General features: G+C 41.4%; 1 protein-coding gene across 2 annotated transcripts in view; it reads left to right on the forward strand.

Annotated features, from left to right (window-relative positions):
• The window catches only part of rapgef4a (Rap guanine nucleotide exchange factor 4a), a 284780-nt gene that overhangs the window by 203282 nt on the left and 62268 nt on the right, over positions 1–19230 (forward strand). For both annotated transcript variants that reach the window (XM_078228399.1, XM_078228400.1), the window contains 3 exons: positions 1697–1785; positions 16899–16935; positions 17228–17306. In XM_078228399.1, coding sequence (XP_078084525.1) covers positions 1697–1785; positions 16899–16935; positions 17228–17306 — 205 coding nt within the window. The remainder of the gene's footprint in view (positions 1–1696; positions 1786–16898; positions 16936–17227; positions 17307–19230) is intronic.

The raw sequence follows: 19230 nt of genomic DNA on the forward strand, positions 1-19230 counted from the left end.
TGGATGAGGGCTATGAGGTGGTATAAATTGGCACGAATTGGGCAGGAAAAATGTGGAGGCTGAGGGGCAAAGGCTGTTTTTTTTGTTTTTAATGCTTTATTCACAGCTGGGCCAAAGCATTGGCCTTTCAGACAGCCCACCTCCAAGCTGTTTCCGGCGGCAGTGGGTCTGACTCCTGTCCCCAGAATGAAATTAGAACATCCGGGGCACTTTCTCCTGAGGCAGGATTGCAGAGCCAGGAAATTTCCCAACTCTGCGCTCCCAACTCAGGAGCAAAATTTCCAGCATAATTGCAATAGGGTGCAATTAAAGTTCCTTATTAAATGAAAGCCCAGAAAATCTCTATTGACATGGATTTTTAAAAAAAAATTTTGACTACTTTCTTGTCTTTATTTTTAAGATAACTGTATTTCTCCCTAACAGCTAGCAACAACAGAAGCACAAAGTTGGCTGTAGCTAACCTCCTGAGCTTACACCCAACATGAGATTGAATATTCTATACATACCTTTATTTCCGTTTTAAATTATTTTCTTTCTTTTCCCTCTCCATCTACAAACTTGGAATTCTGTAATTGCAGAAATGTATGTGAAGCCTACAATCCAATAATGGATTAGCCGTATAGTACATCCATGATAAACTAATAATAAACAATATTGAAGTCTGCAATGTTTGTTTCATCTGGGTTAATCCTATGTGTTATACATGTGCCTGGTTTTAGTGAAAAGGAGAAGCAATGAAAACATTGTTCAAGGAAAACTAACCAGTTTAACACTAGATGGTGCACATGTTTCAGCTGTGGAACTTACACTACAAATACACTTTGACTCCTTTACAAGCAAGAGTGCAGGCTGAGAATTATCCGTTGAACTACACTGCAGACACCATATTTGTACAAGGTAGCAACATATCAGGGTACTACCAGTTTGGAGCACATTCCAATATATGGTGTTCTGCATGAACTGTAATAATATTTTAGCATTTGTCAGCAAGTAGTGTTGTGACAAACAGCAACAAATGGAAGATGCCAAGGAGATGATTTTATGGGGGGTGATCATCTCTTGTGATTTGATGAACAGCGATTTATTTTCCTTTTTGTAAAACAGGGTATATAAAGCTCGGACACAAATAAAATTGAAGATGCATTATTTTACATGTTTTCACCTTGTCAATATTTAAGTGTCATGCCTAATTCTCGTTTCACAACAGGGCATATAGATAGAACACATCCATCATCTTTGCATGGTGCTTTAATTTGGAGGCTGAAAAGAAGTAGTGAAAGGAACATTTTTTTTGCATTAAGATCAGATATTATTCCATCTGCTTGAAATGAAAGTAAACTGATCATGAAACATGTTTCATTACTGAGAAGAATCTTTATAATTTCAAACTGAATACATGCTGTTTAGGAGACAATGCAGATACCATCCCATTAATTATATAAAAATCACTGCACTATATTAATATAATTTTGAATGCTGTTCAATATCTGGACGAATGGATTGATTAGTGTGAATGGACAAAATGGTTTTAGAGGCGATTGCATGTAAATACTTAATATTGTCATCTAAGTGTGGAACAATTACATTGCAATAACCCAATGACACTTCTTGCTAACAGAGTTGAGTAAGATCTAATTTCTCATAGATTTAGCACTGCACTCTATAATTTTATAACAGTAATTCTCTGATTTTGCAGGAATTCTATGTGTCTGTATCAGATGATTCACGAATAATTCCTGCCCTGAAGGAACAGCTCCCGGAATTGGAGAAACTGATAAAACAGAAGTAAGTTTTTTTTCTTAAACATTTATAATTAGCAAAGTTTGTGTTTTATATGCTTTAAATAATTCAAACTTTTGTACTTCAATTTTGTTGATTCAAACATTTACAGCCTTTTTATATAAGAGTTTTGACAGAGAGATTAAGGCTGGGATTTTCTGAACCCACCGCATGAAATTCAGCGGCACGGCCAAAAGTCCATTGACATTCAGCGGGACTGGATGATTCCAGCGGCAAGCGGGGCTGGAAAACCACACTCAAAGATTTCCAAAAGCAATTGTGAAAAGAGAAAACAACTGATTTACTTCAAAATCAAAATTGCCAGGCCTGTGTTTTTCCATCAGATGTTCTACTCCAACCACCTCAAACCATTCTCTTTGCTATGTATTAGATGGAATTTTGCTCTGAGGTGCAAATGAATGGCACAGCTTGCTCTTTACTATAGATTTTCAATGGTTTTTTGCATAGCAAGTTCCTGTCAGCTGAACAATGCAATGAGCTTTCCCAAAGATTTGGATTGAAAAATCATTAATGAACAGTGCAGAGTCTAAACCAGGAAATTTCTTTTAGAACAATATTACATGAGGTATAGAAAGCACTTTGGGAACAGGAATAGAACATTTAGTCCCATGAGCCTCTACCACCATTCAATGAGATCGCAGCTGTTTTATTGCCCAACTCCAACAAAAATCAGTCTCCGTTATGAAATTTGCAATTGATCTATCATTAATTGCCATTGTGGAAGCAAATCCCAAACTTTTACCACCTTTTTGGATGAAGAAGCTTTTCTTGATTTTGCATCTAAAAGGTTTAGCCACGATTTATGATCTATTTCTCCCCTAGTCCTAGTCTCCTAACTCATGGTTATGGAGTAGATTGAGAGAAATTATCATTTCCCCTTAATATTTTGAAAACTTTGATCAAATCTCCTTCTAAAATGTAACGTAACTTAAACCCTTGGAATCTAGATCTCATTCTCATAAATCTATGCTGCCCTCTCTCCAAGTGTATCCTTCCTAAGAAGTGGTGCTCAGAACTGTTCACAGCACTCTAATGTGGTCTAACCACGGTTTTGTATTGCTGAAGCATGGCCTCAATTCCCTTGCATTCCATTCTTCTCGATTTAAAGATAAAAAAAGAATGGCTTGCATTGACATAGAACCTCTCATGACCACCAGATGTCTCAAAGCACTTTGCAGCCAATTAAGTCATTTTTTTTGAAGTGTTGTCACAATTGTAATGTAGGACACACAGCAGCCAGTTTGCATGCAGGAAACTCTCACAAACAGCATTGTGATAATGACCAGATAATCTATTTTCGTCACGTTGATAGAAGGATGAATATTGACAAGGATACTAGGGATAACTATCCTGTCCTTGCCAAAGGAACTTGTAGATCCAGCTGAGAAGGCAGATGAAGCTTTGGTTTAAGTTCTTATCTTAGACTTTAATTACTTTCTGTACCTGTCCGTGACATTTTAATGAGCTATGTACCTGGACACCGCCACGCCCCCCCCCCCCCCCCCCCCCCCAAGTCCTTTTTAAATCTTCACTGTTTCTAGCATTTCACCATTTATAAAATATTAATTTCTATACTTTTTAGGTCCAGTGTAGATGGCCTCACATTTGGCTGGCTTTTGGTCATTGACTGATTTGATCTATCCGTATCGCTTTGTAATGTTACACCTCCATCTACGTACCTTACAATGCAGCCTATCTTTGTCTTATTGGCAAAGGGCATTGGTTTTCTATCCCATCATCTAAACTCTTGATGAAAACATTGAATAGTTGAGGCCTCGACACAAATCTTTGCAAGGGACCAAAATTATGATCATGAAGAAAGTTGCATCTCAAAAACTTCCAGATTTCAGCATTTATTTGCACCTGCGCAGTCAATGGAAAATGTTGATCGATTTACATGAAAATAACGATAAGCACTGTTAGTCTCACCATTATTTTTACAGCAAATGCTATAATGGGAAGGCCAAGAATATACTGAAAACACTGATTCCAATCACACACTTGAGCTAATCATCCAATGGAATATTTCCTTTAAAAGTGACGCCCCATCTCAGTGCAGCCGGGCTTCACCTGCATGTTTAGGTCCCTCCCCTCAACGTTATGGTGTGAAACACACCCCCTGCTTTTTTTTGACAAAGTGCCAAAAGATCTGGAGCGAAAACCTGCCAGTTTTCAGTTCGATCCTAACACTCTGCCATTTTTTGGTAAGATTGCACCCGTTGGGTTGTGGCATTTGTGCTTCTTGTGTGTAATTCTGATCAGTTGAAATGATAATTGAGGTAGATAGCTTTATCGTGATACTTTTTTTGGTACAAAAACAAGTTCATTACTGTCAGGAGAAAGAAAATACAACTGTAATATTGAATTACTAAATGCAGAGGGTGCTTATTTTATTAATCACATCCATCACAGATGGTTTATTAATATTAGTAATTACAACATACTGTGATTGGAGATCTGAGATTTGCCCTCCTTGTAAAAAAAACATATCTAGAAGTAATACTTTAGTTCAATCCACTTTAAATAAGTAGTTTGTGTCTATGTTAAAATGTCAAACCACTACATTAACTTCTGATCTGCTAATAATATTGGCAACAGTAAGAATTATACTGAAAGTTTGTACATCTACCTTGTGTACATATCTATCTTGTCATCAGCGGCAGTGCATTCCATCAAAAGAAACTATGCTGACCCACATTTCTTAACACTAAACACTTGCCATTGTCAGCAATGGTTTATGCTACAGTAATTTAAATGTCTTGAATGTTTGTACACTCCTCTTGTGGGCCAGTAACATTGTTTTGATCCTTGCTGTCCTTGGTCACTGGTGAAGTTAGCAGCTCCTGGAAAAAGCCATAATGAGTGACTTTTATAACCAAATGAATTTGTACAAAAATGCGTATACTTCAGTTACTTAAATGTGGATCTGACCTAATGTTATAGAAACCATCTTCTGATACAAATGAAGCAAAACTGCTTCCTGAAGCAGTTCTGGTAAATTGTCAATAGGCAACCTGGAGGTTAACTGATTTGTGCAAAATGATTGAAATATATTTGTCTAAACTAAGACTGCATTTCTAGCCTCATAGATTTTCCTGGCATATTACAATTTTATGGTAATGAGATTCATTAAAATCTTCATCGGTATTATGCAACCTTCTCATGCAGACTGTTAATGACTTATTAAAGTACGACATAGTGGTGGAGAATGTACAATTCTGACTGAGGAAAATGAGGCTAAAAATGATATGCCCTTGTATCAAGATATGGAGATTGCAGTCAAGCTCTGGACTTGCAGGACTACGTACACAATATGCAACCTTTACCTCTCATGCCTCCAAATGTGTCCCTCTGACCTGCATATCATTAACCAGTAAAAAGTCTCACAACACCAGGTTAAAGTCCAACAGGTTTATTTGGTAGCAAAAGCCACTAGCTTTCGGAGCGCTGCTCCTTCGTCAGGTGAGTGGGAGTTCTATTCACAAACAGGGCATATAAAGACACAAACTCAATTTACAAAATAATGGTTGGAATGCGAGTCTTTACAGGTAATCAAGTCTCAAAGATACAGACAATGTGAGTAGAGAGAGCATTAAGCACAGGTTAAAGAGATGTGTATTGCCTCCAGACAGGACAGTTCGTGAGATTTTGCAAGCCCAGGCAAGTCGTGGGGGTTACAGATAGTGTGACATGAACCCAAGATCCCGGTTGAGGCTGTCCTCGTGTGCAGAACTTGGCTATCAGTCTCTGCTCAGCGACTTTGCATTGTCGCGTGTCGTGAAGGCCGCCTTGGAGAACACTTACCCGAAGATCAGAGGCCGAATGCCCGTGACCGCTGAAGTGTTCCCCAACAGGAAGAGAACACTCTTGCCTGGTGATTGTCGAGCGGTGTTCATTCATCCGTTGTCGTAGCGTCTGCATGGTCTCCCCAGTGTACCATGCCTCGGGACATCCTTTCCTGCAGCGTATCAGGTAGACGACGTTGGCCGAGTTGCAAGAGTATGTACCGTGTACCTGGTGGATGGTGTTCTCACGTGAGATGATGGCATCCATGTTGATGATCTGGCATGTCTTGCAGAGGTTGCTGTGGCAGGGTTGTGTGGTGTCGTGGTCACTGTTCTCCTGAAGGCTGGGTAGTTTGCTGCGGACAATGGTCTGTTTGAGGTTGTGCAGTTGTTTGAAGACAAGAAGTGGGGATGTGGGGATGGCCTTGGCGAGCTGTTCGTCTTCATCAATGACATGTTGAAGGCTCCGGAGAAGATGTCGTAGCTTCTCCGCTCTGGGGAAGTACTGGACGACGAAGGGTACTCTGTCCACCGTGTCCCGTGTTTGTCTTCTGAGGAGGTCGGTGCGGTTTTTCGCTGTGGCACGTCGGAACTGTCGATTGATGAGTCGAGCGCCATATCCTGTTCTTATGAGGCCCTCTTAAGCACCGACCTCCTCAGAAGACAAACACGGGACACGGTGGACAGAGTACCCTTCGTCGTCCAGTACTTCCCCAGAGCGGAGAAGCTACGACATCTTCTCCGGAGCCTTCAACATGTCATTGATGAAGACGAACATCTTGCCAAGGCCATCCCCACACCCCCACCTCTTGTCTTCAAACAACCGCACAACCTCAAACAGGCCATTGTCCACAGCAAACTACCCAGCCTTCAGGAGAACAGTGACCACAACACCACACAACCCTGCCACAGCAACCTCTGCAAGACGTGCCAGATCATCGACACGGATGCCATAATCTCACCATCCACCAGGTACACGGTACATACTCTTGCAACCCAGCCAACGTTGTCTACCTGATACGCTGCAGGAAAGGATGTCCTGAGGCATGGTACATTGGGAAGACCATGCAGATGCTACAACAACAGATGAATGAACACTGCTTGACAATCACCAGGCAAGAGTGTTCTCTTCCTGTTGGGGAACACTTCAGCGGTCACGGGCATTCGGCCTCTGATCTTCAGGTAAGCGTTCTCCAAGGCGGCCTTCATGACACGCGACAATGCAGAATCGCTGAGCAGAGACTGATAGCCAAGTTCCGCACACATGAGGACGACCTCAACCGGGATCTTGGGTTCATGTCTCACTATCTGTAACCCCCACGACTTGCCTGGGCTTGCAAAATCTCACTAACTGTCCTGTCTGGAGACAATACACGTCTCTTTAACCTGTGCTTAACGCTCTCTCTACTCACATTGTCTGTACCTTTAAGACTTGATTACCTGTAAAGACTCACATTCCAACCATTATTTTGTAAATTGAGTTTGTGTCTTTATATGCTCTGTTTGTAAATAGAACTCCCACTCACCTGACGAAGGAGCAGCGCTCCGAAAGCTAGTGGCTTTTGCTACCAAATAAACCTGTTGGACTTTAACCTGGTGTTGTGAGATTTCTTACTGTGTTTACCCCAGTCCAACGCTGGCATCTCCACATCATATCATGAACCAGCCATTCAACCAACTGAACTAACTGACTCAGTTGGCTGGACAGCTGGTTAGTGATATGGGTGCATCCAAGAAACCGCTAACCTAACCTAAATCAACATTTAAAATCTACCTCAAGGACACTCAAAAGATCACTTAACAGCTTGAACTCTAATCTCCTTTCTGTGGGCGTGGGCCCTAGTGACTGAATGAGGGCCAAATGTCTGACATTGCATTTTTATTATTTTTCTCGGGTAGTGGTTAATTTATTTGCCCTTAAAAAAAAAACCTTGTTTGATTGCATCTTAGTGAGTTAAATATATTATGGAAAAGGGTTATCCTTGTGTAACAGGAAGTTAAACCTTTGTTGTGATTAATGGAGGAGGTTGAATTGTGAAGAGTTCGCTCATCCCTTCTCACCTGGCCATCATGACTGGGAAAAGATGAGCTCGGTAATTTTGGTTGATATATATCGTCAAGGTATGACCTATGCATAATTTGTGAAATAGCAATTGGAGCCCAAGAATTTAATTTGAAATATTGGATCACTTTCTGTTCAAAGTGCTGGAAACATTGGTGAGAACTGTGGTCCTAGAATACATTCAGGTGGGTTCAGAGCTACCAGTTTATTTAAAATATGTCATCAGATTTAGAAATGCAGATGGCTGCTGACTTATCTGTCTTGAGTAAAGTCAGCAAGGGATTACTGCAATAGGCTTGGGAGTATTAATATAGCTGTTTCTCCATCAATACATGTTTAGGGCACCAGATGGCACTGTTCCTTAAAGGACTGATTTCTAAACATTCGATCCTTTTTGAAAATCAGGCTGGCAGATGGACAAGTCTCCTTTCTCTGAATTAATGTCTGCTTGGAGCCTGAATGAGTGTCAGAGAACAAAGCTACTCGTTTTGATGCTAATTTATTACTTTTTTGCAGAAACAACACGAGAACGTTAGAAAAGGTTTTCCTTTGCAGCAATGTCTCCCTCATACTGACCTTGCATCCACATAAGAAGAAATCAAGTACATGTTGATTTTATATTTGTAGATTGGGTTCACAATCCCACTATTAACATGAATCCATCAGACTAAGAGATAATCTAAGATCCAAACCATTTCCAGGAAATTGTCGGAATAATCAAAAATATTTCTTCATATTGAAGGTTTTTCATTGGTTACATTAATAAAGTCAGTTTGGGAGATACAAAGTTTTGAAATTTCAGATGTGAAGCTTGCCTTCCATTAGTGAGCATTATTAATATTTCTCATATTGATTAACTGCATAATTACAAGTACAGATAGATAAATTAACCTGTTTGTCTTTAAAACAAGATATCGTAGACTCATCTAAAGAATAATTATTCACTCACTTAACCATATAACCAAGACTAGCATTGGCTTTGACGTGTTAAACTGAAGTCATTGAAAATGTTGAATTCGTACTGCAATTGTGTGTTTACACATCCTCAAATATATACAGATTACGAGCCTTCTAAATCACCCACTATTCCCAATCCTATTCTTAGATGATAGCTACTCAGAAAATTCTATGCATAGAATCTACATTCATTCCTTCATTCCACCTGGTCTATGTTAATGCTAGTATTCTACACAAACCTCCTCCCACCCTAATTATTTCTTCCCACCTGACTCCCATATCCTCCTGGACTCCCTCTTTATTGGCATTAATGTAAATCACCAAATGCAAATACCAGTCCCATTAAAGACACAGTGTTAAATCAAAATGATTTAAAATGAGTGACATTAACTTGGTATATCACCAGAATACTTTAGATGTAAAACAAAAGTACCAGTATATGTTTTACAAAAATATCATCATTTGACCAGAAATAATCAAAAGAACAATTTTCTTCTTCCTCCCCACATACTTTCAACTCCTCTATCTTGTTTCTTTCTCTCTGTCTAGGTACCTTCTTCCATTTCCATTAGCCTGTCTCTGCTCCTTCAACATCTCTGAACTTTGATCATCAACTTCACATATTGATTGGCCCTGTGACATTGATTTGTCTTAAAGACCCTGACTTGCCTATGGATTCTGTGATGCCAGCAAACTTTTGGTTCTGTTGCGACTTTCATTTTCTGGATTTTAGGAGGTTTCTCTCATGCTGCCCCCTACATTAAATCTCCTCTTTCAAGCAAATTGTGACACTGACCAAGCCCCTCTCCAAACTTCACCAGATGCATTAATACCCCTAGTGTCTTTACAACAACTTCATTAACATACATCTCTTTTTCACCATTTGACCAGCACTGAACTCCCCCATGCCTTGTGAATTATGACTCATCTTCACTTTGTCTTGCTTTACTATTTGTGTCAGGCTTATGAAAACTCAAATTTGTCTGAGAAGCGTCTTTAAACACTAACCTGTAAGGGGAGCAACTTGGCATTGACTATGGGGTAATTCTGTGAGAGAACTGTCTAGCCTATGTCAAAAAGAAACATGGGAAATGCTGCCTGGCTTGTCATTTCGTAAATCTTTCTGCAAAGACTTCTTCACATTCTGCACAGTTCTTTCTGCAGCACCACTCAATTCTGGGAGATACGGTGATATTAGAATGTGCTTGACTCCATCCTTAGAAATATTTCACACTCATCTGATGCAAACTATTGACCATTATCTGACACTAACATCTTTGGCAACCTGCCAATTTCTCAACACCTCAATAGTTTTGGCATGTGTGGTATTGGGCATAGACTCAATATTTATCCACTTGCTATAGATATTGACCAAAGCTAGGTATTCTACAGTTTTCTTGTTTTTGACCATGGAATGAAAGGAGCCTTAGTTGGATCATTTCTCATTCGGGGATACACTTCACAACTTTTCACCCACTCTTTAATCCCTCTGTCTACCTTGAGATAACAAAAATTGCAGTTACTGATTTCATAAAGGCTACCTCTGTGCTTTTGATGAAGTTCCTCCAACAATCTCTCTCAACCTTGGAGGAATAATGACTCCTAAACCCAAAGGAGTCAGCCTTGATCTGCACTCGGTTAAATTTTATGTATGAAAGTCTCCGGTAGTTTCTCGTCGTCATCTGGTCACCCTATTATAGAAAGGATATTATTAAACTGGAAAGAGTACAGAAAAGATTTACTAGGATGCTACTGGGACTTGATGGTTTGAGTTATAAGGCGAGGCTGGATAGACTGGGACTTTTTTCTCTGGAGCATAGGAAACTTATGGACGTCTATAGACGATCTTATAGACGTCTATAAAATAATGAGGGGCATAGGTCAGCTAGGTAGTCAATATCTTTTCCCAAAGATAGGGGAGTCTAAAACTAGAGGGCATAGGTTTAAGGTGAGAGGGAAGAGATACAATAGGGTCCAGAGGGGCAATTTTTTCACACCGAGGGTGGTGAGTGTCTGGAACAAGCTGCCAGCAGTAGTAGTAGAGGCAGGTATAATTTTGTCTTTTAAAAAGCGTTTAGACAGTTACATGGGTAAGATGGATATAGAGGGATATGGGCCAAATGGGGGCAATTGGGACTATCTCGGGGGTTTAAAAAAAGGAGCAGCATGGACAAGTTGGGCCGAAGGGCCTGTTTCCATGCTGTAAACCTCTATGACTCATCACACTGTATAGACCGGCCAGATTGAGCACTTTACTAAGCACCACATCTTTATGAATTTCTCACTAATTTCACTGGCATGTGATTTGTGTGTAAGGTAATTCAGTAGCTAAAAATGAATCCAGCTTCATAGGAAATCTTGAAAGAATGTCTATCAATATACTGATGGGCCATCAAAATTGACTCCCATCTCTGACGCCATGCTGCCACTAAGGATAAAAGCCTTTGAACGAAATATAATTATAGTAGCTTGGTGGTCAGTTAACAAATTGAATTTCTTACCATACATGAATTTGTGAAGCATCGCACACTAAGCTAATTGGTTCTCGGGATCATAGTGGTTCAAAACAGTATCTCTAGTCAGGATTTTCTTTATTTAAATGCTTTTTGATGCTGCACAAACCAATCCCAAGATATTCCACTTTTGAGCAATTGATACAGTGAAGTGATTGTGTTAGCTAAATCGGGATGAATTTGGAAAACTACACATCACTCCAATGAATACTCTAAATTCTTCTTTGTTCGCGGGTTCCTTTGCTTTCAAAATCCCCTCAAAATTGTTCTGTTTTGGGTGGTAACCTTCAGCATCTATTTGCTGACCGAGGTATGTTACTCTTTACACCATGAAGAACATTTGTGCTTTTTAGTTTTAAATGCCATATTCTTGAAGTCAATCTGAGTCTTTGTTCAACCTCATTCAAGAAACAGCACACTCCTTTCATCCCACTTAGTACCTGACGCATGACCCTCTCGAACACTACAGGTGAACTGGACACTCCAAATGGTAATCTTTTGTGCTGGCCTAACCCTTGTAAGCAATACCTTGCTTTTGTCATTTAGTTCTAATTGCAAATATGTGTTTGCCAAATCTATCCTCCTGAATACCTTTCCATTTGCTAAATAAGAAAATTAACCTTCACTGGTAGGCAGTGGGTAAGCATCATTCTCAATCACTTTGTTTATTTATTGCTGATAATTTGCACAATTCTGAAAGGACCCATCTATATTTTGAACTACCACAACAGGTGTGGCTCATTCATTTTGTTCTTTCTAATCTACCCAGCTCTTTACTTCATGCTCCTAACTGGGCGAAAGGCATTGGGCTAGCCTTGCAAATGTCCTTTATCTTGACTTAGGCCTTGTCATGCCAAATTTTATCATTTGGTCCTCCTTGTTCAAAAGACCACTTTGTGCCCTCTTGGCACTCCTCATTGTCAGATGTACTCCAACTGATCACTCTGTAAATGACTTTGCCCAGCTAACTGTACCTTCTTGAAGCCAACTCCTTCCCATCAGAGAGACATTCCCTCTACTACAAATGGGAAGTAATGGAATGCATCATATTCCGCTGAACACTAACTTGACTTAACACTGGAATATTGTTATTAGAATAACTAGATAGTTTCACACAAGTTTTGAATAAGGGAATGTGACTTGGGGACTTATTGTACTCTCTTTCCAAGATAGCTGGCACAGCTGTATCAACAATGAAAATAAGTTGTGAATCTTCAACTTTGGTTTCCAATATGGGCACTCAAGTTATATTCACAGACCTATTGCTTTCAAGGCCTGCTGTTTTTCTGCTCTCTGACTTAGTATAACTGCTTGATAACATCATATGTGGCCTATGCACATTGAAGGATTTCCATGCTCCAGAACTAGCTTTAGATCTAGGGCATTGCTGTGACCAGGAGCATCCTCTCCACCTGCAGGCCATCCGGATACAACCAATTTTCCCCACGGGCATAGTACTTCAACTGGAAATGGGAATAATTTAGGTGGTTGGTAGTTCCTATGGCAATAGTAACATCCAAGTGAGATGGGCATGGGATCCAAGGGGCTGCTGCCCTGTGGATCCAGAACTGGCTTGCCCAAAGGAGGCAGAGAGTGTGTATAGATGGGTCTTTTTCTAATTGGAGGTCGGTCACCAGTGGTGTGCCCCAGGGATCTGTTCTGGGACCCTTGCTGTTTGTCATTTTCATAAATGACCTGGATGAGGAAGTGGAGGGATGGGTTGGTAAGTTTGCCGACGACACGAAGGTTGGTGGGGTTGTGGATAGTCTGGAGGGATGTCAGAAGTTACAGAGGGGCATAGATAGGATGCAAGACTGGGTGGAGAAGTGGCAGATGGACTTCAACCCAGATAAATGCGTAGTGGTCCATTTTGGCAGGTCGAATGGGATGAAGGAGTACAATATAAAGGGAAAGACTCTTAGTACGGTAGAGGATCAGAAGGACCTTGGGGTCCGGGTCCATAGGACTCTAAAATCGGCCCCGCAGGTGGAGGAGGTGGTTAAGAAGGCATTTGGTGTGCTGGCCTTTATCAATCGAGGGATTGAGTTTAGGAGTCCGGGGATAATGATGCAGCTATATAAGACCCTTGTCAGACCCCACTTGGAGTACTGTGCTCAGTTCTGGTTACCTCATTACAGGAAGGATGTGGAAAAGATTGAAAGGGTGCAGAGGAGATTTACAAGGATGTTGCCTGGATTGAGTGGCATGCCTTATGAGGATAGGCTGAGGGAGCTCGGTCTTTTCTCCTTGGAGAGACGTAGGATGAGAGGAGACCTAATAGAGGTACATAAGATGTTGACAGGCATAGATCGGGTGGACTCTCAGAGGCTTTTTCCCAGGGTGGAAATGGCTGCTATGAGAGGACACAGGTTTAAGGTGCTGGGGGGTAGGTACAGGGGAGATGTTAGGGGGAAGTTTTTCACACAGAGGGTGGTGGGCGAGTGGAATCGGCTGCCGTCAGTGGTGGTGGAGGCAAACTCAATAGGGTCTTTTAAGAGACTCCTGGATGAGTACATGGGACTTAATAGGATGGAGGGTTATAGGCAGGCCTAAAAGGTAGGGATATGTTCGGCACAACTTGTGGGGCCGAAGGGCCTGTTTTGTGCTGTAGTTTTCTATGTTTCTATGGTGAACTTACTGCCATGGATGGACCCACTGAAATCCAATGCAGCTCTCCTCCCAACTTGGGAAACTAACTCCCTTGCTATTTGCAACTGTCTTTCTGCCATTTCTGTGGCCTCCTTCCAAATCTGTTTATTTCCTTTACTCAAAGTCTTGGCCTGCATTTTATTTTTCTTTTGGTCTCCTACAAGAGTGCCTCAATGTTCATTTCTAATTTCACACCATACCCATTGGGATGAGAGTTTTTTAAATTCAGGTATGTAGTCTGCTAGTCTCACTAGGCAACTGCTTCCTTTGATGGAATACAACTCTTAGTGCAATCACATTCTTTATCATTCCATAATTGGAGTCCAGAATTTAATTAATGTTTGCATATTCAATAGTACTGGCATTGCTTGTACTAAACTGGTTCGTTGCTACATCAAAAGCATCTCGCCCCCTCATGGTGAGGGAAGTATTTACTTTTTTCTTCTATTTGACTTGCTTTCAGTTATGTGTAACCTTCATTCGTAATAAAACCAATCCTTTTTTTTTAGGTTGAATTTCCCCAATTTTCCCCAAATATGCCTTTTGTATTGTTGCATACTGCGCTGATAAACTTAGTTGTTCCTGTAAACAATGTGTACACAGAGCTATCTTTCGAAACACAATTTATTTTTCAAAAGTGTACTGCAATTTTCTTCAGTCATTATTTTTACAATTAGAATGTTTTTTTTAAAAACTCTTTCCGCCCTAACCTTGTTGCCATCTTTCTGTTGTGTACTGAACTGAAAAAAGGCTCACCATGTGGACACACTACAATCATGTTGCAGCACACTTCATTTACACCTTCCCAATCGAGAGGACAGCATAACAAAATGTTCAGGTCTTATGCCACTTGTCCCTACAAAGCAACATGAAGGAGTCCAGCTCCAGTTTTGAAGAGGACATGATGCAGTGTTTACCCTCTCAGCAGCTCCTGCTTCATTTCCCTGTTGTGCTGCAGACCCACAGGCTCTTTGGCTGCAACCCCCATCATGCCTGTTGCAGTCTTTGACCAGTGGTCACTAAATTCTCTGCCATTCGTGTGACGACGTAACAACATGCACTGCCAAATCCAGCATTCATCATGCCATAAAAGGAAGACATGCCAGAGTACTTCCAGGGACTTAGCAGTTGTGAAAGACTTTCAAAAATGTTCACCTGCAAGTTGGGCATCTGGCCTATTTTTGCCAGTGCTGGATGACTCCTACCACTGGATGGGGAGTGACAAGCAAACTTGCCAATGGACAAGTCCAAATTTGGAAGTTGGGTGTCACAGTGACAGAATTATATCACCAATTCCACTTCTTTCAGCACGTGAAGAGGTTTCTCCCACGACTGCCCTTCTCTACATGGTGTGGCACACTGGAAGGAGTTGGCATTGCAGCATGCATTTCCAGGAGAGTGCTTGGCTTCTGTAGTGCCATTCTAGTAGCATATGGATCAGAATTTCTTGTTGTTAGTTTCTTGTCTTCCCAGGAATAAGTGATCCCTGTATTCCTCCTGATAAAATTAGCTACCTTGCACTTTGCTAGGAGGACTTGCAAGCCTGGAAGGATAGAATGCTAAATGTAAGCTTGATATATTTTGGTGCAAGCCTCTATTATCAACTACAACATTCCTCAAATTGGGACCATCTTCAAATCTCAGTCATACCTGGGTCCAAATCATTTATGTACAGGATAGGGTAAACAGAAAGCACTGATCCTTGCAAACCCCACTTTCTGCCACGTCGAGAAATTTCTCTTCTCCTTTGTTTCCTTTTTAGCCACTTTTATTAATATATTTTTGTTATCTGGCCTCTGACTCCACATGCCCTTATACTAATTTGGCACCTTATCCAAATTTCTGCATGCCATCCCACTGCGTTACCCTTGTCAGCCCAAGAATTCAGCAGGTTTGATTAAACATGGCTGTTTAGAAATCCGTGCTAACTGATTTTTATTGTATTCTCTATCTCCTGGAGGCTGCATTTTCCTACCCTGCTGCTGGGATAAAATGTGGGTCAGGAACCTGGAAATGCTATTGGTGGAACACTGGGGATGTCATTTTGAGGAGATGGCCAATTAAGAGGCTGCCTCAAGGAGCCTTGTCCACTGCCGATAGAGATGGGAGAATGAGAGGCCATCTCTGTCAATTGCCACTGTAGGAGGTGGGGAGGAGGAGGGAATTAAATGAAGTATCACAAGGCCTCTGGCCTGCCACTGGATGGCCGCCTCCATCCACTGACTGGGCCTCTGAAAAATTCTAGACCGTGCCTGATGATTGCTCTCAATAGAAAGACCGCATTTATAAAGTGTTGTTCATGACTACCAGACATTTTCAAAGTGCTTTACATCTACTGATGCACTTTTAAGTGTTGTCATTGTTTTAAATAGGAAACGTGGTAGCCAGTGTGCACGAAACAAACCTCTACAAACAGCAGTGTGTTAATGGCTAGATATCTGTTTTTGTGATATAGATTGAGGGATAAATATTGGCCAGGACGTCGAGAGTAACGCCCCTCTTCTTGAATATTGCAATCGGATCTTTTACACCCACCTGAGCAGGGAGGTGGGGCCTCGGTTTAATTTCTCATCCTAAAGACAACACCTCCAACAATTCACTCCAACCACTCTGCACTGGAGAGTCAGCCTTAAACCTGAAACCTTGTGACTGAGAGACAAGAATGCTAGTAACTGAGCTGATTGGCTACCTGTCACTGGTGGGCAGGTAGCTATCAACACCACGCCCCCACCAACAAGAGCCTCAGTGAGAATATGCTGGAGACCAGAACATGGCGGCAGACCAGCTTGCTGGTCAAAGCATGAAATTGTCATCTCAGCCCCTTCATTATGAATGTTTGTCGATAGATACTAGTGCTTCTGCTGTTTCCTCCCTTGTTTGAGTGCCTGCAGCTGGATGACATGTTTCCAAATGTTGGCTAATGCTATCTTGGGAGATGTGTTGGAATTGACTTTGAGTGACTGACTTCTCATCCCTTCTTGGGGGTGGAAGTATTTGGCCTGTTCTCAGGTGTGAAGGGTTGGTAACAAACACATGGTGACATCAAATTTTATATTCATTTTTCTCCCAAATATTAATGATCTCTGTCATTAATTGTATTGAACCAATTAACATTATGCTTTTCTTATGTAGCTCAGAAGAAGGAAATGGCAAGACTTCACAAAAAAAGGTACCAACAATACAAAGTCCCAAGTTTGGAAATTATTTTACTGTGCAAGATATTTTGTTAACTTGTTTTTACAGTGTACAGAAGATCTATTATCGCTTATTTGTTAGCATTAAGGTAACTATTTTGAAGGCTTAACTACATTTGTAAAACTTAACTAAATTTTACAGGCGATTTCCATGTGTAGCTGTGACTAAATTAACAGAAGATCAGTCAGTAATGTTGCATGTTAGATTGGTAGAATTTGAAACATAAACCAAATAAAAATACAACCATTTTTTCTTTTAATTTACAGCACAAAGTTATTTTGCGTCAGTTTAGCATTGGTGAGGATAGACTCCAAAAGCGACAATCAATAAGAAGTATAGATGAAAGTAAGTTTAAAGTATGGGTGTTTCCAGTAATACTGATGAAGATGTTGAATGCTCCTCCTCCCACACAGTTGGCCTTGCCAAAACATGTGGGTAATTAAAATAGAGGCACTTACAACCATAGAATCCCTACAATGCACAGAGGCCACCCGGCCCATCAGGTCTACACAAGCTCTCTAAAAGAGCATACCACCTAGGCTCTCTACCTCCGTCCTATCCTCATAACCCCACGCATTTACCATGACTAATCTACCCAACCCACATGGCATGGCCAATCCACCTAACCTGCACATTTTTGGACTGTGGGAGGAAACCAGAGCACCCGGAGGAAACCCATGCAGACATGGGGGGAAGGTGAGTGAGATTTCCAATCTGAGACATGGTGGCTAGCCACAAGCAGCCAATTAGTTGGGAACAGTCGATAGGACTGTCCAATTTATGGCAGGCAGAAAGTTACCAACCCCACCATTACTTCAAGATGGTTGAAAATCTGGGTGCCATATTTAAACGGCACCCAGACAGGTTTCCATTCCCTGCCATTTGGCAGATTCATTCTACCTATCTGAGAGGAAGATTTTGAACTTGGAACTTCTGCCAGCTAATCCTCATCTGCCACATTTGGATCCCGGAACTGCACACCATCATCCTGCACTCTCTCTATCACCTTTGACCATCTCTTCATCACCCTACCCCTGACTTCTGTGACCTTTGAGCTATCCAGCAGCACTTTTGATCAACTGTCTGACAACCTAGAGCAGTCGCTCTCATTCTGGACCTGCCAACTGTCAACGTTCACCCTTGACCTGCCTTTGGTTACCTGTGACTCTCCCAGCCTCACCAGAGACCTGACCCCAACTCACTCTTGACCTTCCCTCTATCGTGCTTGTCCTGCCTTCAGTACAGATTAATCTTTGTTGTTCAGCTTCTTCCCTTTGTACAAAAGATTCTTCAGGCAGTCATGACCTGACCTGACTTCCCTCCCTCCCAAGAGCAATGCTCCATCCTCCTTCGAGTCATCAGCACATGACCTCCTTCACTCAGACAGTCATGCCTCAACATCTCCGGAAAGCTGCCTCCTTTCCCCTTGTCCAACAAAGTTCCACATACAAACAAAGCAACTCCTCCTCACTCTAGCTCCACTAGGAAGAGTAACTTACCTGCTGCATGCCACCTTTAACCAGTCACGAATCTGAAGGCATATGTTTCTCGTTTACTGCTGATTTAAATCGTAAAGAGGGACATAGTGGTTAGCATTGCTGCCTCACAGCACCAGGGACCTGGGTTCAGTTCCCAGCTTGGGTCACTGTGCGGAGTCTGCACGTTCTCTCCATGTCTTGCTGTTTAGGTGCATTGACCTGAACAGGTGCCGGAGTATGATGACTAGGGGAATTTCATAGTAACTTCATTGCAGTGTTAAGATGAGCCTTATTTGTGACTAATAAATAAACTTTACTTTATAATTTAATCTAGCAAATGTGATGGAATGAACATGTATGATATGCTAATGCATTAATATAGATTCACCATCACTTGCTGTGGCAAAACATAATCCCCCGCCAACTTACTTTCCAACTTCCATCCCAACATTAGGAAGCTGACATTTCACTCCCTGTATGTGTCCTGCGCACCTTGCCTTTCGCTGTCAGGAGCTTCCCTAGATAGTGGCCATTGATTCTCCAGGACATCATGGCAATCCTGAAGCCCTTCATCACATTGAACTTGTCTGCCTGCGGAGCATTTGCAATGGTTTCGTTCAGGTCCTCTTGAATTTGTCCTTGATATCGTCGGGACTAGTTACTGTTGGAACAGACGCACTGATGATTGCCATGTACCTGTTCACGAATTGAGCATAAATTCAAGAGACAATTCTTTATGCCCTTGGGGAGAATATCCAAATTCTGTTGTCAGAGTTGATGGCAAAGTCAAC

Source organism: Mustelus asterias, chromosome 14 (genome assembly GCF_964213995.1).
Source record: "Mustelus asterias chromosome 14, sMusAst1.hap1.1, whole genome shotgun sequence".
In the NCBI taxonomy this organism is placed as follows: domain Eukaryota; kingdom Metazoa; phylum Chordata; class Chondrichthyes; order Carcharhiniformes; family Triakidae; genus Mustelus; species Mustelus asterias.